At 57.9% G+C, this 17,940-nt stretch overlaps 1 protein-coding gene and 1 long non-coding RNA gene across 4 annotated transcripts; one reads left to right on the forward strand and one right to left on the reverse strand.

Moving 5' to 3' along the window:
• The first annotated feature begins 357 nt into the window (after positions 1-357).
• On the forward strand, positions 358-12,018 carry LOC138818386 (arylsulfatase L-like). The gene is made up of 11 exons (XM_070009358.1): positions 358-443; positions 2,374-2,420; positions 3,178-3,342; positions 4,649-4,794; positions 5,792-5,890; positions 6,232-6,658; positions 7,839-7,972; positions 8,713-8,847; positions 8,936-9,098; positions 9,927-10,048; positions 10,697-12,018. The coding sequence occupies exons 1-11, from the start codon at positions 417-419 to the stop codon at positions 11,041-11,043; spliced, it is 1,812 nt and encodes a 603-aa protein (XP_069865459.1). The 5' UTR covers positions 358-416; the 3' UTR covers positions 11,044-12,018.
• A 1,642-nt stretch (positions 12,019-13,660) lies between these two features.
• Positions 13,661-17,905, reverse strand: LOC138818379 (uncharacterized). Of its 3 annotated transcripts, XR_011369091.1 has the most exons (7): positions 17,824-17,905; positions 16,682-16,722; positions 16,458-16,481; positions 15,581-15,610; positions 15,181-15,222; positions 14,963-15,075; positions 13,661-13,762 (listed from the first exon to the last, which is right to left on the reverse strand). It is a non-coding gene; the product is annotated as an uncharacterized lncRNA (long non-coding RNA). The 3 variants fall into 3 exon arrangements; XR_011369089.1 differs by lacking the exon at positions 14,963-15,075; XR_011369090.1 differs by lacking the exon at positions 13,661-13,762 and having other exon boundaries at positions 14,071-15,075.
• Positions 17,906-17,940: the final 35 nt, after the last annotated feature.

Below are 17,940 nucleotides of genomic sequence, written 5' to 3' on the forward strand. Positions count from 1 at the left end.
CCCGGATGTGGACTAGGAGGGACCCGGATGTCACCTTCCTTCATGTCCACTGAGGGGCCAGTACACGGATGTGGACTGGGAGGGACCCGGATGTCACCCTCGTTTGCGTCCACTGACCCAGATGTGGCCTGGGGAACCCAGATGTCACTTATCTCCAGGTCCACTGAAGGGCCAGGACCCGGATGTGGACTGGGGGACCCGGATGTCACCCTCCTCCATGTCCACTCACCTGAAGGTGGCATCAGGGACCCGGATGTCACTTATCTCCAGGTCCACTGAGGGGCCAGGACCCGGATGTGGATGGGAAGACCCGGATGTCACCTATCTCCAGTTCCACTGAGGAGCCAGGACCCGTATGTGGACTGGGGGACCCGGATGTAACCTATCTGTAGGTCCACTCAGGGGCCAGGACCCGGATGTTGCGTGGGGAACCCGGATGTTATGTAAGTCCACGTCCATTAACCCGGGTGTGGACTGTGGCAGGGACCCGGATATATGCTGGACGGGACCCGGATATCACATCCATGGGCCTGGCTGTGGCGTGTGGAGTCCCAGATGTCACGCTCCTCTCCTTCTACTGACAGGGTCTAGGACCCGGATGTGGTGTGGGGATTCCGGATGTCAGGTCCCACCACATCCACTGATGGTCCAGGAACGAGATGTGGAATGGGAACTACCCGGATGTTAGGGACCTCCAGGTCCGTGAACCCGGATGTGGGCTGGGTACCCGGATGTTAGGGACCTCCAGGTCCATGAACCTGGATGTGGGGTGAGTACCCAGATGTTAGGGACCTCCAGGTCCATGAACGTGGATGTGGGGTGAGTACCCAGATGTTAGGGACCTCCAGGTCCGTGAACCCAGATATGGGGTGGGTACCCGGATGTTAGGGATCTCCAGGTCCGGGAACCCAGACGTGGAGGCGAGTACCAGGATGTCACTTATCTCCAGGCCCACTGGCAGGCGCCAGGACCTGGATGTGAGGGGTTTGGACCCGGATGTAAGGGTTGGGACCCACATGTGAGGGGTTGAGACCCAGATGTGAGAGGTGGAACCCAGATGTGGGCGGAGCAGGCGCTCCACACCTTGGCTCCGGGCTCCAGCTGTGCTTTGGGCCGTTGGGGTCCTTTCCCAGACTCGGAGGCAATAAAGCAGCCGTGCTGCTTCTGGATGGAATTCTTCCTCACTTCCGCCCCAGCGCAGGCCATGCCCTCCTGAAACCCTCACTTCTGCCCCAGCACAGGCCACACCCTCCTGAGACCCCTCATTTCTGCCCAGCACAGGCCACACTCTCATTTCCGCTCCTAGCACAGGCCACGCCCTCCTGGGGCCCTCATACATTCCCAGCACAGGCCATGCCCTCCTGAGACCCTCACTTCCTTCCCAGCACAGGCCACGCCCTCCTGAGACCCTCACTTCCGCCCCAGCGCAGGCCACGCCCACATAGGTCCCTCACTTCCGCCTCATTGCAGGCCACACCCTCCTGAGACCCTCACTTCTGCCTCATTGCAGGCCACGCCCTCCTGAGACCCTCAGTTTAGCTCCAGCACAGGCCACGCCCTCCTGAGTCCCTCACTTCCTCCCCAGCACAGGCCACGCCCTCCTGAGAACAGGCCACGCCCCCTGAGACCCTCACTACATTCCCAGCACAGGCCAAGCCCTCCTGAGTCCCTCACTTCCTCCCCAGCCCAGGCCACGCCCTCCTGAGCTCTGGCCACGGCCTACTGAGCGCAGGCCACGCCCTCTGGGCACAGGCCACCCTCCCTGACGGTCCTGACTATTATTGCAGCCTTCCATGTAGTTCTCGAGGTTTCCCGCCTCCCCTTCCTCCTGCCTCTGCCAGGCCTGGCAATTTCTTGGCGCCCAGCCCAGCAACTCCGGGCTTTTCCCTTCCTTCCCCGCCTTCCCCTTCAGCACCACATCCTGTTCCTTTCTAAGGAACAAAGGGGACTTTTATTTTGGAGGGGGGGAATGTTGTGCTTTCCAAGGAACAAGGGGACTTTTATTTTGGAGGGTTGTTGTGGAGTTCTGGCTGCTGGAGTGACTTGGACATTTGAGCCCTGCGAGCTTCCTGGCTGGCAGGGAGAGCAGCAGGCCCAGGCGCTGATGGCAGAGAACTGTGGATGTGAGTTCGTCCTCTGGGGAACACGGGGAGAGGTGTGGGGACCCGGGGTGGGAGGGCTTCGATTGTTCTATGAAGCCCCCCCCCAGATGTCCCACCATGCCCCGGGGTGGGGGTTGCAGGGCCCCGCCACAGGCCTGGAAAGACGAGGTGAGGGGCTGATGTACTGGTGGGGGCAACAGCAGCCTGGCCCTGGGGTGGCCGGATGTTACTCAGCTCTTCCCCACTTCCTGCTTCCAGCATTCTCTTCCAGGAAACGGGGAGCATCATGGGAAGGACGGGATCCTGGACGCCAAGTTGGTCAGGAGAGGGCCTGGAGGGAGGGGGAGTCCTTCCATCCCTCTTCCCATTCACCCATCCATCCATCCACCCATCCATCCATCCACCCATCCATCCATCCATCCACCCAACCATCCATCCACTCACCCACCCATCCATTCATCCATCCATCCATCCATCCATCCATCAATCCATATCCCCATCCATCCATCCACCCACCCACCTATTCATCCACCCATCCACCTATTCATCCACCCATCTATCCATCCACCCATCCACCTATTCATCCATCCACCTATTCATCCATCCATCCACCCACCCATCCATCCATCCACCCATCCAACCATTCATCCATCCACCCACCCATCCATCCACCCATCCATCCATACACCCAACCACCCATCCATCCACCCATCCACCCACCCATCCATCCATCCACCCATCCATCCATCCACTGTGCATCCATCCATCCACCCATCCATCCATCCACCCATCCACCTATCCATCTATCCATCCATACATACATACATACATACATCCACCCATCCACCCATCCATCCACCCATCCATCCATCCATCCACCCATCCATCCATCCACCCATTCCCCCATCCACTCATCAATCCAACCATCCATCCATCCACCCATCCATTCACCCATCCATCCATCCATCCACCCATCCACCTATCCATCCATCCATCCACCCATCCACCTATCCATCCATCCATCCACCCATCCATCCACCCATCCACCGCTCCTCCTCCTCTCTCTCCTCCTCAGGTCGCACAGCGGCTGCGCAGCCCCACCCCTCGCCTTCCTCCTCCTCCTCCTCCTCCCCCCTGGCCCCTGCGCAGGCCCCACCCACTCGCGCCCCAACTTCCTGCTGCTCTTGGCCGATGACCTGGGCCTGGGCGACCTGGACAGCTTCGGGAACCGCAGCCTGCGGTGAGCAGAGGGGGAGGCCCGGATGTGGGGCCTTAGTTACCCGGATGTGGGAGCTCAGATCCCTGGATGTTCCACCAGGAGAACTGTATAGACATCTAGTAACTCAGTTCCCCAGATGTTGGATGTTAGTGCCCCGGATGTTGGATATCATGTCCCGGGATGTTAAATCTTAGTACCCCGGATGTGGGAGATCATGTCCTCAGATATTGGACTTAAGTGCCCCGGATGTAGGAGCTCAGGTCCCCAGATGTTGGAGGTTAGTGCCCCGAATGTTGGAGCTCAGGTCCCTGGATGTGGGATGTTAGTGCCCCGGATGTTGGAGGACAGGTCCAAGGATGTTAGATCTTAATGCCCCAGATGTGGGAAATCAGGTTCTCGGATGTTAGATGTTAGTGCTCCGAATGTTGGAGATCAGGTCCCTGGATGTTAGATGTTAGTACCCCGGATGTTAGATGTCAGGTGCTCGGATGTTGAAGATCAGGTCCCCGGATGTTGGATATCAGGTCCCCGGATGTTACATGTTAGTATCCAGGATGTTAGAGCTCAGTTCCCCAGATGTTCCACCAGGAGAACTGTATAGACATCTAGTGGACCTCACGTCCCCGGATGTTGGATGTTAGGTCTCCGGATGTTGGAGTTCAATTCCCAGGATGTTGGATCTCAGTTCCCTGGATGTTGAAGATCAGATCCCCTGATGTGGGATGTTAGTGCCCCGGATGTTGGAGATCAGGTCCTCGGATGTTAAATCTTAGTATACCCCAGATGTGGGAAATCAGGTTCCCGGATGTTACATGTTAGTATCCCAGATGTTGGAGATCAGGCCCCCGGATGTTGGACCTCAGATCCCTGGATGTTGGATGTTAGGTCCCCGGATGTTGGAATTCAATTCCCTGGATGTTGGATCTTAGTACCTCGGATGTTGGATGTCAGGTCCCCGGATGTTTGAGATCAGATACCCGGATGTTGGGCCTTAGCTCCCCGGATGTAGGAGCCCAGTCCACAGATATAGATCTTAGTACTCTGGATGTGGGATCTCAGGGCCCCAGATGTTGGATCTTAGATCTCCAGATGTTGGCCCTCAGGTTCCCAGATGTTGGATGCCAGGTCCCCAGATGTTGGACCTCAGGTCCCCAGATGTTGGATCTTAGTACCCCGGATGTGGGATCTCAGGTCCCCGGATGTGGGATCTCAGGGCCCCGGATGTTGGAGTTTAGCTCCTGGGATGTTGGGCATTAGATCCCCGGATGTTAGACCCCAGGTCCCCGTATGTTCTTGGCTGTGACTCAGTTTGCTTCTCCCCACACAGCATCCCGCACCTGGACGGCCTGGCCCGCGATGGCGTGCGGCTGACCCAGCACCTGGCAGCAGCGTCCGTCTGCAGCCCAAGCCACGCAGCCTTCCTGACGGGACGCTACCCTGTGCGCCTGGGTCAGTATGGGGGGGTGGGACATCCGGGGAACGGAGGGAGCGGTGGGGGGGAGGCGGTGGGGGGGGAGGCGGGGGCGGGACATCCGGGGATCTGAGAGCCAACATCCAGGGTACTAAGATCCAACATCCGTGGACCTGATATCCAACATCTGGGGATCTGAGACCCAACATCCGGGGATCTAAAGCCCAACATCCGGGGAACTGAGCACCAACATCGGGGTACTGAGCTCTAACATCCAGGGACTTCATCTCTAACATCCGGGTTACTAAGATCCAACATCCGGGGATCTGAGCACCAACATCCAGGGCACTGAACTCTAACATCCGGGGACCTTATCTCTAACATCCATTGTACTAAGATCCAACATCCGGGGATCTGAGGCCTAACATTCTGGGAATTGAACTCCAACATCCGAGGATCTGACATCCACCATCCGGGATACTAAGATCCAACATCCGGGAACCTGAGCCCCAACATCCGGGGAACTGAGCTCCAACATCTGGGGATCTGAGGGCCAACATACCCGAATCTGAGCTCCAATATACGGGGTAGTAAGATCCAACATCCAGGGAACTGAGCTACAACATCCGGGTAACTGAAGTCCAACATCTGGGGTCCTGATATCCACCATACAGGGCACTGAACTCCATCATCCGGGGATGAGGGCCAACATCCGGGATACTAACATCCAACATCCGGGGACCTGAGGTCCAACATCCAGGGAACTGAGGCCCAACATCTAGGGCACTGAGGGCAACCAGAGGGAGGGGAGGACTTCTCCGAGGATCTCAGGTTCAAATCCCTGAGACTCTGGGACTTCCCCCCTGAACCACCAGGAAACCGGAAGTGATGCCATATTGGTTTCCCCCGAGGGCTCCCAGGGCTGGGGTCCTTTCCACCCCGGGTGGGCAGGTCCCAGGCTATCCCAGACACAGCAGGCCTTCCCCTTGAAGGTGCTAGATGCCCCCTCCTTACCCAGGACGCCATCATCACTGACCTAGGGTCCTTCTCCTCTCTCTTGGAAGGCATGGTGGGCGGCCGTGTCTGGCGGGCTGCCCACTTCCGAGATCACCTTCGCCAAGATCCTGCAGCAGCAGGGATATGCCACCGGCCTCATAGGTAAGAGAGAAGTCATCCATCCACCCATCCATCTATCCACCCATCCCCCATCCATCCATCCATCCATCCATCCATCCACCCATCCATCCATCCATCCACCCCTCCATCCATCCATCCATCCACCCATCCACCCATCCATCCATCCATCCACTCATCCATCCATCCATCCACCCATCCACCTATTCATCCATCCATCCATCCACTCACCCATCCATCCATCCATCCATCCATCCATCCATCCATCCACCCATCCATCCACCCACCCATCCATCCAACCATCCATCCACCCATCCACCCATCCACCCATCCATTCACTCATCCATCCATCTCTTCCCCTCCAGGCAAATGGCACCTGGGCCTCAACTGTGAGTCCCCCACTCACCACTGCCACCACCCCCTGAACCATAGGTTCGACTCCTTCTTCGGGGTCCCCTTCACCCTGATGGGGGACTGCCTGCAAGCGGAGCCCTCGGAGAAGCGAGCGTGTCTGCAAGGGCCCCTGGACCTGGGGGCGCAGCTGCTGCTTCTTTCCCAGCTCTGCCTGGCCGCTGGGAAGCTCACGGGCCTGCTGGGCCTGCGCTGGGTGCCCAGGGTGCTGGGCCCCGGATGTGGGGCCTTGCTCCTGGCCTGCACCTCCCGCCTCCTAGGTGTCTTCATCGTCCACGCCGACTGCTTCCTGATGAGGGATCACCAGGTCGTCCAGCAGCCTCTGAGGTTCGAGGCCAGCACGGGGCTGTTCTTGCGGGAGGCTGAGGCCTTCATCCACAGGTCAGCCTGGGGTCGGGGAGGGGGACAGATGCCATCTACTAGTTCTCTATAGTCAACTGGTAGACCTTAGATCCCCGGATGTACATCCAGTAGATCTCTATAGTCAACTGTCAACCTCAAATCCTGAATGTTCCACTAGGAGATCTCTATAGGCATCTGGTAGACCTCAGATCCCCGGATGTACATCCAGTAGATCTCTGTAGTCAACTGGTCAATCTCAAATCCCTGGATGTTCCATCAATAGATCTCTATAGACATCTGGTAGACCTCAGATCCCCTGATGTACATCTACTAGATCTCTATAGTCAACTGGTAGACCTCAGGTGCCCAGATGTATATCCAGTAGATCTCTATAGTCAACTGTCAACCTCAAATCCCCGGATGTTCCATCAATGGATCTCTATAGACATCTGGTAGTCCTCAAATCCCTGAATGTTATATCTAGTACATCTCTATAGACATCTGGTAGACCTCAGGTTCCCGGATGTTCCATCAGTAGATCTGCAGAGACATCTGGTAGAGTCAAGTCCCAGGATGTTACATCCAGTAGATCTCTATAGACATCTGGTAGACCTCAGGTCCTTGGATGTTCCATCTAGTAGATCTGTAGAGACATCTGGTAGACCTCAGATCAGACCACGATCAATCATTGGTAGTATTGATCAGATCATGATCGATTATTGGTAATAACTGTTCAGATGATGTTCGATTATTGGTAATAACTGATCAGCTCATGTTCAATTATTGGTATTATCGATCAGATGATGTTTGATTATTGGTATTATCGATCACATCACGATAGAATATTGGTATTATTGATCAGATCCTGTTCGATTATTAGTAATATCTGATCAGCTCATGTTCTATTATTGGTCATATCGATCAGATGATGTTTGATTATTGGTAATAACTGATCAGATCTGTTCGATTATTGGTAATAACTGATCAGATCACGATCGATTATTGGTATTTTCAATCAGATCACTATTGATTATTGGTATTATCGATCAGATCATGATCGATTATTGGTATTATCGATCACATCACGATCGATTATTGGTATTTTCGATCAGATCAGGATCGATTATCAATCATCTGATCGATTATTGGCAATATCTGATCAGGTCAGTTATTGGTGAGGTTATTGATGGTGGGGGCGGGGTCTGACGTGGGTCCGCAGGCACCAGGCCCGCCCCTTCCTCCTCCTCGTCTCCTTCCTCCACGTCCACGTCCCGCTGGTCACCTCACCCGCCTTCTGGGGCTGCAGCTCGCACGGCGCCTACGGCGACGTGGAGGAGCTTGACTGGATGGTGGGTGAGTGCAGGGGGGGAACTGAGGCACGGTGCGTGGGATGGGGGAAACTGAGGCACGGGGGTGGGGTGAGTGGGTTGGGGGAAACTGAGGCACGGAGATGGGGTGAGCGGGATGGGGGAAACTGAGGCATGGGAACGGGGTCAATGGGTTGGGGTAAACGGAGGCACGGTGCACTTGGATAAACTGAGTCACTGGGCATGTTGGGGGTAAACTGAGGCATGGTGCACTTGGGTAAACTGAGGCACGGTGCATGTTGGGTAAACTGAAGCACGGTGCATGTTCAGGGTGAACTGATGCACGGTGCATTTGGGTAAACTGAGTCACTGGGTATTGGGGTAAACTGAGGCACGGTGTATTTGGGTAAACTGAGTCACTGGGCATGTTGGGTAAACTGAGGCATGGTGCATGTTGGGTAAACTGAGGCACTGGGCATGTTGTGTAAACTGAGGCATGGTGCATGTTGGGTAAACTGAGGCACGGGGATGAGGTGAGTGGGTTTAGTAAACTGAGGCACTGGGATGGGGGTAAACTGAGGCCCGGTGAGCATTGGGGGTAAACTGAGGCACGGTGCCTGTTGGGTAAACTGAGTCATTGGGCATAAACTGAAGCACGATGGAAATTTGTAAACTGAGTCACGATGCATGTTGGGTAAACTGAGGCATGGTGCATGTTGGGGGTAAACCTAGGCACGGTGGACGCTGGGGGTAAACTGAGGCACGGATCCATTGCCCCCCCCACAGGGCGACTGCTGGTGGCGCTGGACGGCGCAGGGCTGGGGCGCCGCACCCTTGTCTACTTCACGTTGGATCACGGTGCCTCGCTGGAGGCCCGGGCTGGGGGCGCCCGCCTCGGGGGTTCCAACAGCGTGCACCGAGGCGAGGGGGAAACTGAGGCAGGATGGGCGGGGTCTCCCACGCGGCCCGACCCCGCCATTGACCTTTGCCCTTCGCTCCCCCCTTGCAGGTGGCAAAGGCATGGGTGGCTGGGAGGGTGGAATCCGGGTTCCCGGGCTGGCGTGCTGGCCCGGGATGCTGCCTGCAGGGCGCCTGGTGCCTGAGCCCACCAGCCTCATGGACCTGTTCCCCACCGTGGTGCGCCTGGCCGGGGGCTGGGTTCCGGCGGACAGGTAGTCGTTCGCCGGCCTGGGTCCCCACGGGGTGGGTGGGAAGGGGGGTCATCCGGGGCCTCAGGGATCCCGAGGGGGGGAGGCTGAGGCCTGCACATCCGGGTCTCTGGGGGCTCAGAAGCCTACACATCCGGGTCTCTGAGGGCTCAGACCTGCACATCCGGGTCTCTAAGACCCAAGACCCGGGGCTCAGGCCTTGACATCCGGGTCTCTGGGGGCTCAGAAGCCTTTACATCCGGGTAACTAAGGGCTCAGGCCTGCAAATCCGGGCCTCTGAGCACTCAGAAGCCTGGACATCTGGGTCTCTGAGGACTCAGGCCTTCATATCGGGGTCTCTAAGGCATCAGGGCTGCACATCCAGGTCTCTGAGTACCTAGGCCCAGGTCTCAGTCCTGGACATCCGGGTCTCTGAGGGCTCAGGACTGCACCTCTGGGTCACTGAAGGCTCAGAAGCCTGCACATCCGGGTCTCTGGGATCTCAGGCCTGCACATCCGGGTCTCTGGGGGCTCAGAAGCATGGACATCCGGGTCTCTGAGCGCTCAGAAGCTTGGATATTCGGCTCTCTGAGGCCTCAGGCCTACACATCCAGGTCTCTAAGACCAGAGGCCTGGGTCTTAGACCTGCACATCCGGGTCTCTGAGGGCTCAGAAACCTGGACATCTGGGTCTCTGGGATCTCTGGCCTGCACATCCGGACCTCTGAGCACTCAGAAGCCTGCACATCCGGGTCTCTACAGGCTCAAGCCTTGACATCCGGGTCTCTGGGGGCTCTGGCCTGCACATCCGAGTCTCTGAGCGCTCAGAAGCCTGCACATCCGGGTCCCGCAGGGAGGTGGACGGCCGGGACCTGATGCCCGTGCTGCTGAGGACGGCGCAGGCCGCAGGCCACAACTTCCTGCTGCACTACTGCGAGGCCCGGCTGCACGCCGTGCGCTGGTTCAACCGCCCAAGTGAGTGCCTCAACCTCCGCGGGGCCCCAGGGCGGGGGAGGGGGCTGCATGCGAGCGCGCAGGGACCCGGATGCAAGGCCTGGGGTGGGAGACCTGGATGTGGGAATCCTCGGATGTGGGAATCCCGGGATGTGAGGACCTGGATGGAAGGCATGAGATGGGAATCCCCGGATGTAAGGTCCCGGATGTGAAGTCCCCAATGGGAATTCCCGGATGTGAGACTCCAGATGTGAGGTAGTGGATGAGAATCCCTGGATGTGAGGCCCCGGATGTGAGATCCCGGATGTGAGGCCTCGGATGGGAATCCCCAGATGTGAGGCCCCGGATGTGAGGTCCCAGATGGGAATCCCTGGCTGTGAGGTCCCGGATGTGAGGCCCCGCATGTGAATCCCCGGATGTGAAGTACCGCATGTGAATCCCCGGATGTGAGGGCCTGGATGTGAATCCCTGGATGTGAGGTCCTAGATGGGAATCCCCGGATGTGAATACCCAGATGTGAGGTCCTGGATGGGAATCCCGGATGTAAGGTCTTGCGTGTGAATGCCCTGATGTGAATCCCCGGATGTGATGTCCTGGATGTGAATTCCCGGATGGGAATCCCCGGATGTGAGGCCCCGGATGTTACTCCTTTCTCCCCACCCCCCGCAGGCTGCACGGTGTGGAAGCTGCACTTCGCCACTCCGTGCTTCGACCCGCCGGGCTCGGGCGCCTGCCTCGGTTTCCCTGCCTGCGCCTGCTCCAGGCGGTGCATGACCCGCCACCGGCGGCCACTGCTCTTTGACCTGACGGCGGACCCGGGGGAGACCCGCCCGCTGCGGGGCCCGATGGCGACGCGCAGGCGCGTGGAGGCTGCAGTGGCCCGGATGCTGCGCACGTGCCGCCCCCTCGCGGCCCCGCCCCTCGCCCCTGCACACAACACCTGGAGCCCGCGCCTGCAGCCCTGCTGCGTGCCCGGACCGCTCTGTGCCTGCGACCACCTGATCCCCGACCTCTGACCCCGACCCGACCCCCAACCCCCAACTGCCCGGTGCTACGGCAGATCCTGGCCTGCGCCTCTCACATCCAGGGACTCACATCCGAGTATTAAACATCCGGGTATACTCAAATACAGAGATTCCCACATCCGGGGATTCCCACATACAGACTCTCCACATCCAGGGATTCCTACATCTGGGGATTCTCACATCCGGGGATTCTCACTTCTGGGGACTCACATCCGGGGATTCCCGGGGATGTATTCACACATCCGGGGAATCCTACATCCGGGGACTTTTACACCCGGAGAGTCTCACATCCAGAGACTCTCACATCCGGGGATTCCCACATACAGACTCTCACATACGGTGATTCTCACATCCGGAGATTCTCACATCCAGAGATTTCCACATCCGGGGATTCTCATATCCGGGGATTCCCACTTCCAGGGATGCTCAGACCAGGGAATTCCCACATCTGGGGAAATCTCACATCCAGAGACTCTCACATCCGGGGATTCTCACATTTTTGGATTTTCACATCCGGGAATTCTCAGATCCAGGGATTCTCACATCCGGGGATTCCCACAGCCAGGGATTCTCACATCCAGGGATTCCCACATCTAGAGATTCCTACATCCCGGGATTGTCACATCCGGGGACTTTTACATCCAGAGACTCTCACATGTGGGGACTCTTACATCTGGGAACTCCTACATCTGGGGATTCCCACATCCGGGGATTTTCACATTCAGAGAGTCTCACATCATGGGATTCTCAGACCCAGGGCTTCACATATCCTGGGACTCTCACATCCTGAGCCTCTCATCCTGGACCTCCACCTCGGGCCTCCCATCCAGGGCCTTTCCCTAGCCTCCCATCCGGAGCCCTGTCACATCCGGGCCTCTCTCCTCTAGCTTCCCACACAATAAAACCTCGTGAGCACCGTACCGCACGGCAGGGTCAGCGGTCACGGGGGTCAGAGGCCGGGCACTGGTCCTGCCTTCCATTTCAGGTCATTTCCAGTTGTTGCTAGCATACAGGGCTGGTCCTGCCTTCCATTTGAGGCCATTTCCGGTCATTGCTATGGTATAGGACTGGTCCCGCCTTCCATTTCAGGCCACTTCCAGTCGTTGCTAGGGTATAGGACTACTCCCACCTTCCATTTCAGGCCACTTCCGGTCATTGCTAGGGTATAGGACTAGACCCACCTTCCATTTCAGGTCACTTCCAGTCGTTGCTAGGGTATAGGACTAGTCCCACCTTCCATTTCAGATCATTTCTGGTGGTTGCTAGGGTATAGAACTAGTCCTGCCTTCCATTTCAGGCCATTTCCGGTGGGTTGCTAGGATACAAGCTTGGTCCCGCCCTCCTCCAGGACGTCCCACCACCTAGATTCACACCTGATTGGCTTATTCCATGAAAGCCCTCCCTCACTTTCCTAATTCCCTTGTCATTGGTCCAGCTGTAAGACACGCCCCTTAGCCCCCCCACAAATCCAACTCGCTGCTGATTGGACCTCACACCACAGTCCTCCTAACTACGTGAACTCGGATTCAGATTGGCCCAGCGGGATTGGAGATGTGGGGTACCTGGATGTTGGACCACTCTGGGGGGGGGTGGTTGGGTGGATGGATGGGTGGATGACCAGGCCTTCAAACTCTTCCCCTTCTGTGCCTGTCCCAGGGGACCCCAATGACCTCTCCAGGGATTGACCCAGGTGGGCCTATAGCTCCTTATTGCAGTAGGATAAGTCATGTCGGAGGTCTGTGTCTCCCTAGGCCTAGGATGCATTGCACCTGCATGATATCCAGGTCTTCTCTGGAGGGAGGGCCCCATTGGCTTCCCCGGGGACTCCTCCAGCCGCACCCCCTGCTCTGATTGGCTGACACGCCTGTCTCCCACCCAGGGAAGCTGCGGGTCCAGTTCGGCCTCTTCCTTGGGTGAGGTTAAAAGGCAGGGCGTGCTGTCCATCATCTCTGGGCCCCACCCCCTGCCAAGCCAATAGCTGGAGACTCGATCTGTGTGAAGCCACGCCCCTTCGTGGCTAGTTCTGTGGACTCTGTTTATGCCCATCACCCAGAGGTCCCGCCCACTAGTGAATGTATGGGCGTAGGGGCTGTCCTTCACTTCCAGGTCCCGCCTCCTGGCTGTTGGAAGGCCACAGGGGCTGTCTGTCTCTTCCAGGTCCTGCCCCTGGCTGTTGGAAGGCCATAGGGGCTGTCTGTCACCTCCAGGCCCCGCCCCCTGGCTGTTGAAAGACCACAGGGGCTGTTTGTCTCCTCCAGGTCCCACCCTCTGGCTGTTGTGTGGACATTTGTCCTGTCTGTAACCTTCAGGCCACGCCCCCTTGCAATTAGATGGCCACACGGGCTGTCATTCACCTCCAGGCCACGCCTCCTACGCCATCTTACGTCATGTCAAGCCGAGGCCCCGCCCACAAGTGACTGACGGGACGCTCTAGCTGTCCATCACAATCCTGTCCCGCCCTGCGCCTGTCTCCACACTGCACAGACGCCAGAGGGGAAGGAAACGCTGCGCATGTGCAGGGAGTGGCTCCAAAGGGGCGGAGCCTACGCATGCACAATGGAAAGATGGGTTGGGCAGACAGGCCTGACAGCGCGCATGCACACTTTATGTTGATTTTATTCGTCCTTCCCCCTCCAGGCTCCTTCCACTTCTGCTTCCACCTGCTGCTTGAGGCCCCAGGTTCGAATCCAGCCTCACACCGGGGCGGGGCCTGGTGGGGGAGGGGAGGCACAAGCTGCAGCCACCCGCGGGGGATCATGTGAGGCCCCGCCCCATGCCTCTCCTCATCCGAGCACCCTGGGAGGGGGTGGTTCCCACCTGCATCCTGGCCCGCGCCCCGGAAGCAGCGTCTGCGACCTCCAGACTAGAAGTAGGTGATGGCGGCACCCACCAGGGCCACGACCACCACGGACACGATGGGGGACACGACATGGGCCAGCGCGCTGCCTGGAGGGAGCGGGACTGGACCCGGAAGTGCGGGGGAGAACACACCCGGGAAGGGCGGTGGGGCGCCTCCCTGCAACTTCCGGTCGGGAAGTGCCCAGAAACAGGAAGCGAGCCAAGGTGAAGGGGGGGGACAAGGGTGCCTGACCGGAAGTGCTATCACAGCCTTGACTGGAAGTGTCCATGAACAGGGACCGGAAGTGCCCATAGTCAAGACCAGAAGTTGTTATATACTAGGGACCGGAAGTCTCCACAGTCAAGACCGGAAGTTCCTACACACTAGGGACTGGAAGTGCCCTTCCAATCAGGACCGGAAGTGCCTTTCCCATCAGGACCGGAAGTTTCTCTACACTAGGGACCGGAAATCACCAGTCAGGATGGGAAGTTCCTATGTACTAGGGACTGGAAATCTCCACAGTCTAAACCGGAAGTTCCTATACACTAGGGACCAGAAGTTCCCATAGTCAATACCAGAAGTTCTTATACACTAGGGACCGGAAGTTCCTCTACACTAGGGACTGGAAGTGCCCTTCCAATCAGGACCAGAAGTTCCTATACACTAGGGACCGGAAGTGCCCTTCCAATCAGGACCGGAAGTTCCTGTACACTTGGACCAGAAGTCCCCATAGTCAAGACCAGAAGTTGTTATATACTAGGGACCGGAAGTCTCTACAGTGAAGACCGGAAGTTCTTATACACTAGGGACCGGAACTCCCCATCGTCAGGGCCGGAAGTGCCCATAGTCAGGACCGGAAGTTCCTATATACTAGGGACCAGAAGTGCCCAGTCAAGACTGGAAGTTCGTATATACTAGGGACCGGAAGTGCCTTTCCAATCAGGACCGCAAGTTCCTATACACTAGGGACTAGCAGTCCCTAGTCGGAACTGGAAGTTGTTATATACTAGGGACCGGAAGTTCCCAATCAGGACTGGAAGTTCCAATACTCTGGACCGGAAGTTCACATACTGTCAGGAGTGGAAGTTCTCATGCAGGCCGGAAGTCCCAAGACAATCTGTACTGGAAGTCCCCAGGAACTCAGAGACCGGAAGTTCCTTTTCTCTCCGGACCGGAAGTTCGCACTGAGACCGGAAGTGGAGTCGGCAGCGGTCCTGAAGGCCGTGGGTCACACCCGGGCCCAGATCACGAGGGACCGGAAGTGGGGCGGTCGAGGGGGCGGGACTTACCTTGGGGGGGGTCTCCGTGGATCACATGTTCATTGCCAGCACCTGGGGGAGAGGGGGAGGAGAGACGCGGCCCTGGGAGCTCGGCCTCCACATCTGGGTCCCTACATCCGGGTTCCCTACATCCAGGTCCCTACATCCGGGTCCCCACATCTGAATTCCTACATCCGGGTCCCTCCATGCAGGTCCTTACATCTGGGTCCTTACATCAGGTCTCTACATCCAGGTCCCTACATCCGGGTTCCTTACATCCGGGTCCCTACTTCTGGGTCCCTACATCCGGGTCCTTACATCCAGGTTCCCTACATCCAAGTCCCTACATCCAGGTCCCTACATCCCTTCCTCCTCATTCGCATCTTCTACATCCGGGTCTCCTCCCCCTGCCTTGGTTTCCCCGTCTTACCGTGTGAGCCTCCATAGCCTCCACCGCCACCTGTGAACAGAGGGGGCGGGGTCAGCCCGGCTTCCACATCGGGTTCCCTACATCTGGGTCCTTACATCGGGGTACTCACATCCGGGTCCCTACATCCGTGATCCCATGTCTGGGTCCCTACATCTGGGCCTCTACATCCGGGTCTCCACACTGGGGTCCCTACATCCGGGTCTCTACATCCAGGCTTCCACATCCGGGTCCCTACATCCGGATCTCTACATCTGGGCCTCCTCACTGGGGTCTCTACATCCGCGTCTCTAAACTGGAGTCTGCACATCCGGGTCTCCACACTAGGGTCTCTACATCCGGGTCTCCACACTGGGGTCCCTACATCCGGGCCTCTACATCTGGGTCTCCACATTGGGGTCTCTACATCCAGGCTTTCACATTCGGGTCCCTACATCTGGGTTTCCATGTCTGGGTCCCTACATCCGGGTCCCCAAATCCGGGCCTCCACACTGGGGTCCCTAAATCTGGGCCTCTACATCCGGGCCGCTCCATCCCCAGCCTCCACATCCGGGCCTCCCCCCCTTCCATGTCCTCATCTCCTGCGCCTGGCGGGGGTCGGGGCTGGGGTGGAGGCCGGCATCGGGGCGGGAGGTGACGTCTGCGGTGAGAGAGCAAGGGAAGATGGAGGCCGGCCTCCCCCCCTTACCCCCTTCCTTCCCCTGATCCCTGACCCCCCTGACCCCTCCTGACCCGCCCACCTCCATCCCGACCCGGGGGTCGCGGCCTGGGCGGGTTGAGCAGCTGCGGGTACAGCCCTGTGTGCCAGGAGTGGGCCATGCCTCAACTTCCCCACCCTGAGTGGGCCTGGTGTGGGGAAGGGGGGGAGGACCCCACTCACCTGAACTGGGCTTCGGGGTGGGATCTGCGGGCGAAGAGAGAGAGGGTGGTGACCCCTGACCTCCCCTGACCCCTCCCTGACCCCCCCTGACCCCTGAACCCAAGGCCTCAGTGGGTGGCAAAGGGTCACATGGGATTCAGGCCCACAGCTGGATCAAGGCCCCACATGAGGCCTAGCGGCCAGGGTGAAGCCATGGGGGGGAAAGGTGAGAGGTCAGGACTCACTGGGTCATCCAGGGCGTCGGCGAGGTCAAAGTCAGCCTGGCCTGAGGGGGGAAGAGGATGGGTGCTGGGGACGGACGGACGGATGGGGAGACAGACAGACACAGAGACGAACAGACAGACAGACCGAGAGGATGACACACAGACAGACAGACAAGGGATGGACAGATGATCAAGACAGGACAGACAGATGACAGACAGAAGAAGCAGATGGACAGCCAGGTGGACAGAACAAGAGGCAGACAGACAGAGAGGAAGACATGGACAGAGAGGAGACAGACAGACAGACACAGGACAGATAGACCCAGACAGAGAGACTGAGAGGCAGGCAGACAGACAGACAGACACAGAGATGGACAGACAGACAGACCAAGAGGATGACACATGGACAGACAGACAGACAGAGCCAGAGGCAGATGGACAGACAGACAGACAATGAGACAGACAGAGAGGAGACGGACAGACACATGGACAGATAGGGGCCCAGACACAGATGGACCTGCAGACAGACAGAGACAGACAGATGCAGAGACCGAGGGACAGACAGACAGACAGACAGACAGACAGACAGACAAGGGATGGATGGATGACCAAGACAGAACGAATAGATGGACGGACAGACAGACAGGAGAAGCAGATGGGCAGCCAGGTGGACAGAAAGACCAAGAGGCAGACAGACTGCGAGGAGACAGACAGCCAGACAGACCGAGAGGAGATGGACAGACTGACAGAAGCAGATGGACAGAGACACAGACAGACAGACTGAGACACAGATGGACAGACAGACAGACAAACAGACACAGAGACAGACAGGCCAACAGGACCAGGCCCTGGCCTCCAACAACCTGGCCCGACCTGAAAATCCACTGCCACCTCCCCACCCCACAACCCCAGCCCAGCCCCACGCCCTAAAGTGGGGGACCCGAAACCACCAGGAGAGGGGGGGAAACTAGAAACCACCAAAGAGGGACAACTGGAAACCACCAAACTGGGGAGGGAACTAGAAACCACCAAGGTGGGGGAACTAGAAACCACCAAAAAGGAGAGAACTAGAAATCACCAAGGGAAGAACTAGAAACCACCAAGGGGGGAGAACAAGAAACCACCAAAGAGAGTGGGGGAACTAGAAACCACCAAGGCCTCACCCCGGCCTCCTGGGCCCAGGCCGCAGAGCAGGGCGGCCAGCAGCAGCAGCAGCAGCAGCACAGGTCCTCCTTGAAACTTACAAGGCTATGGTCAAAGTCACCCTAAGCAGGAAAGTC

This window comes from Dipodomys merriami, unplaced genomic scaffold (assembly GCF_024711535.1).
Source record: "Dipodomys merriami isolate MVZ:Mamm:240054 unplaced genomic scaffold, mDipMer1.0.p SCAF_75, whole genome shotgun sequence".
NCBI lineage: Eukaryota > Metazoa > Chordata > Mammalia > Rodentia > Heteromyidae > Dipodomys > Dipodomys merriami.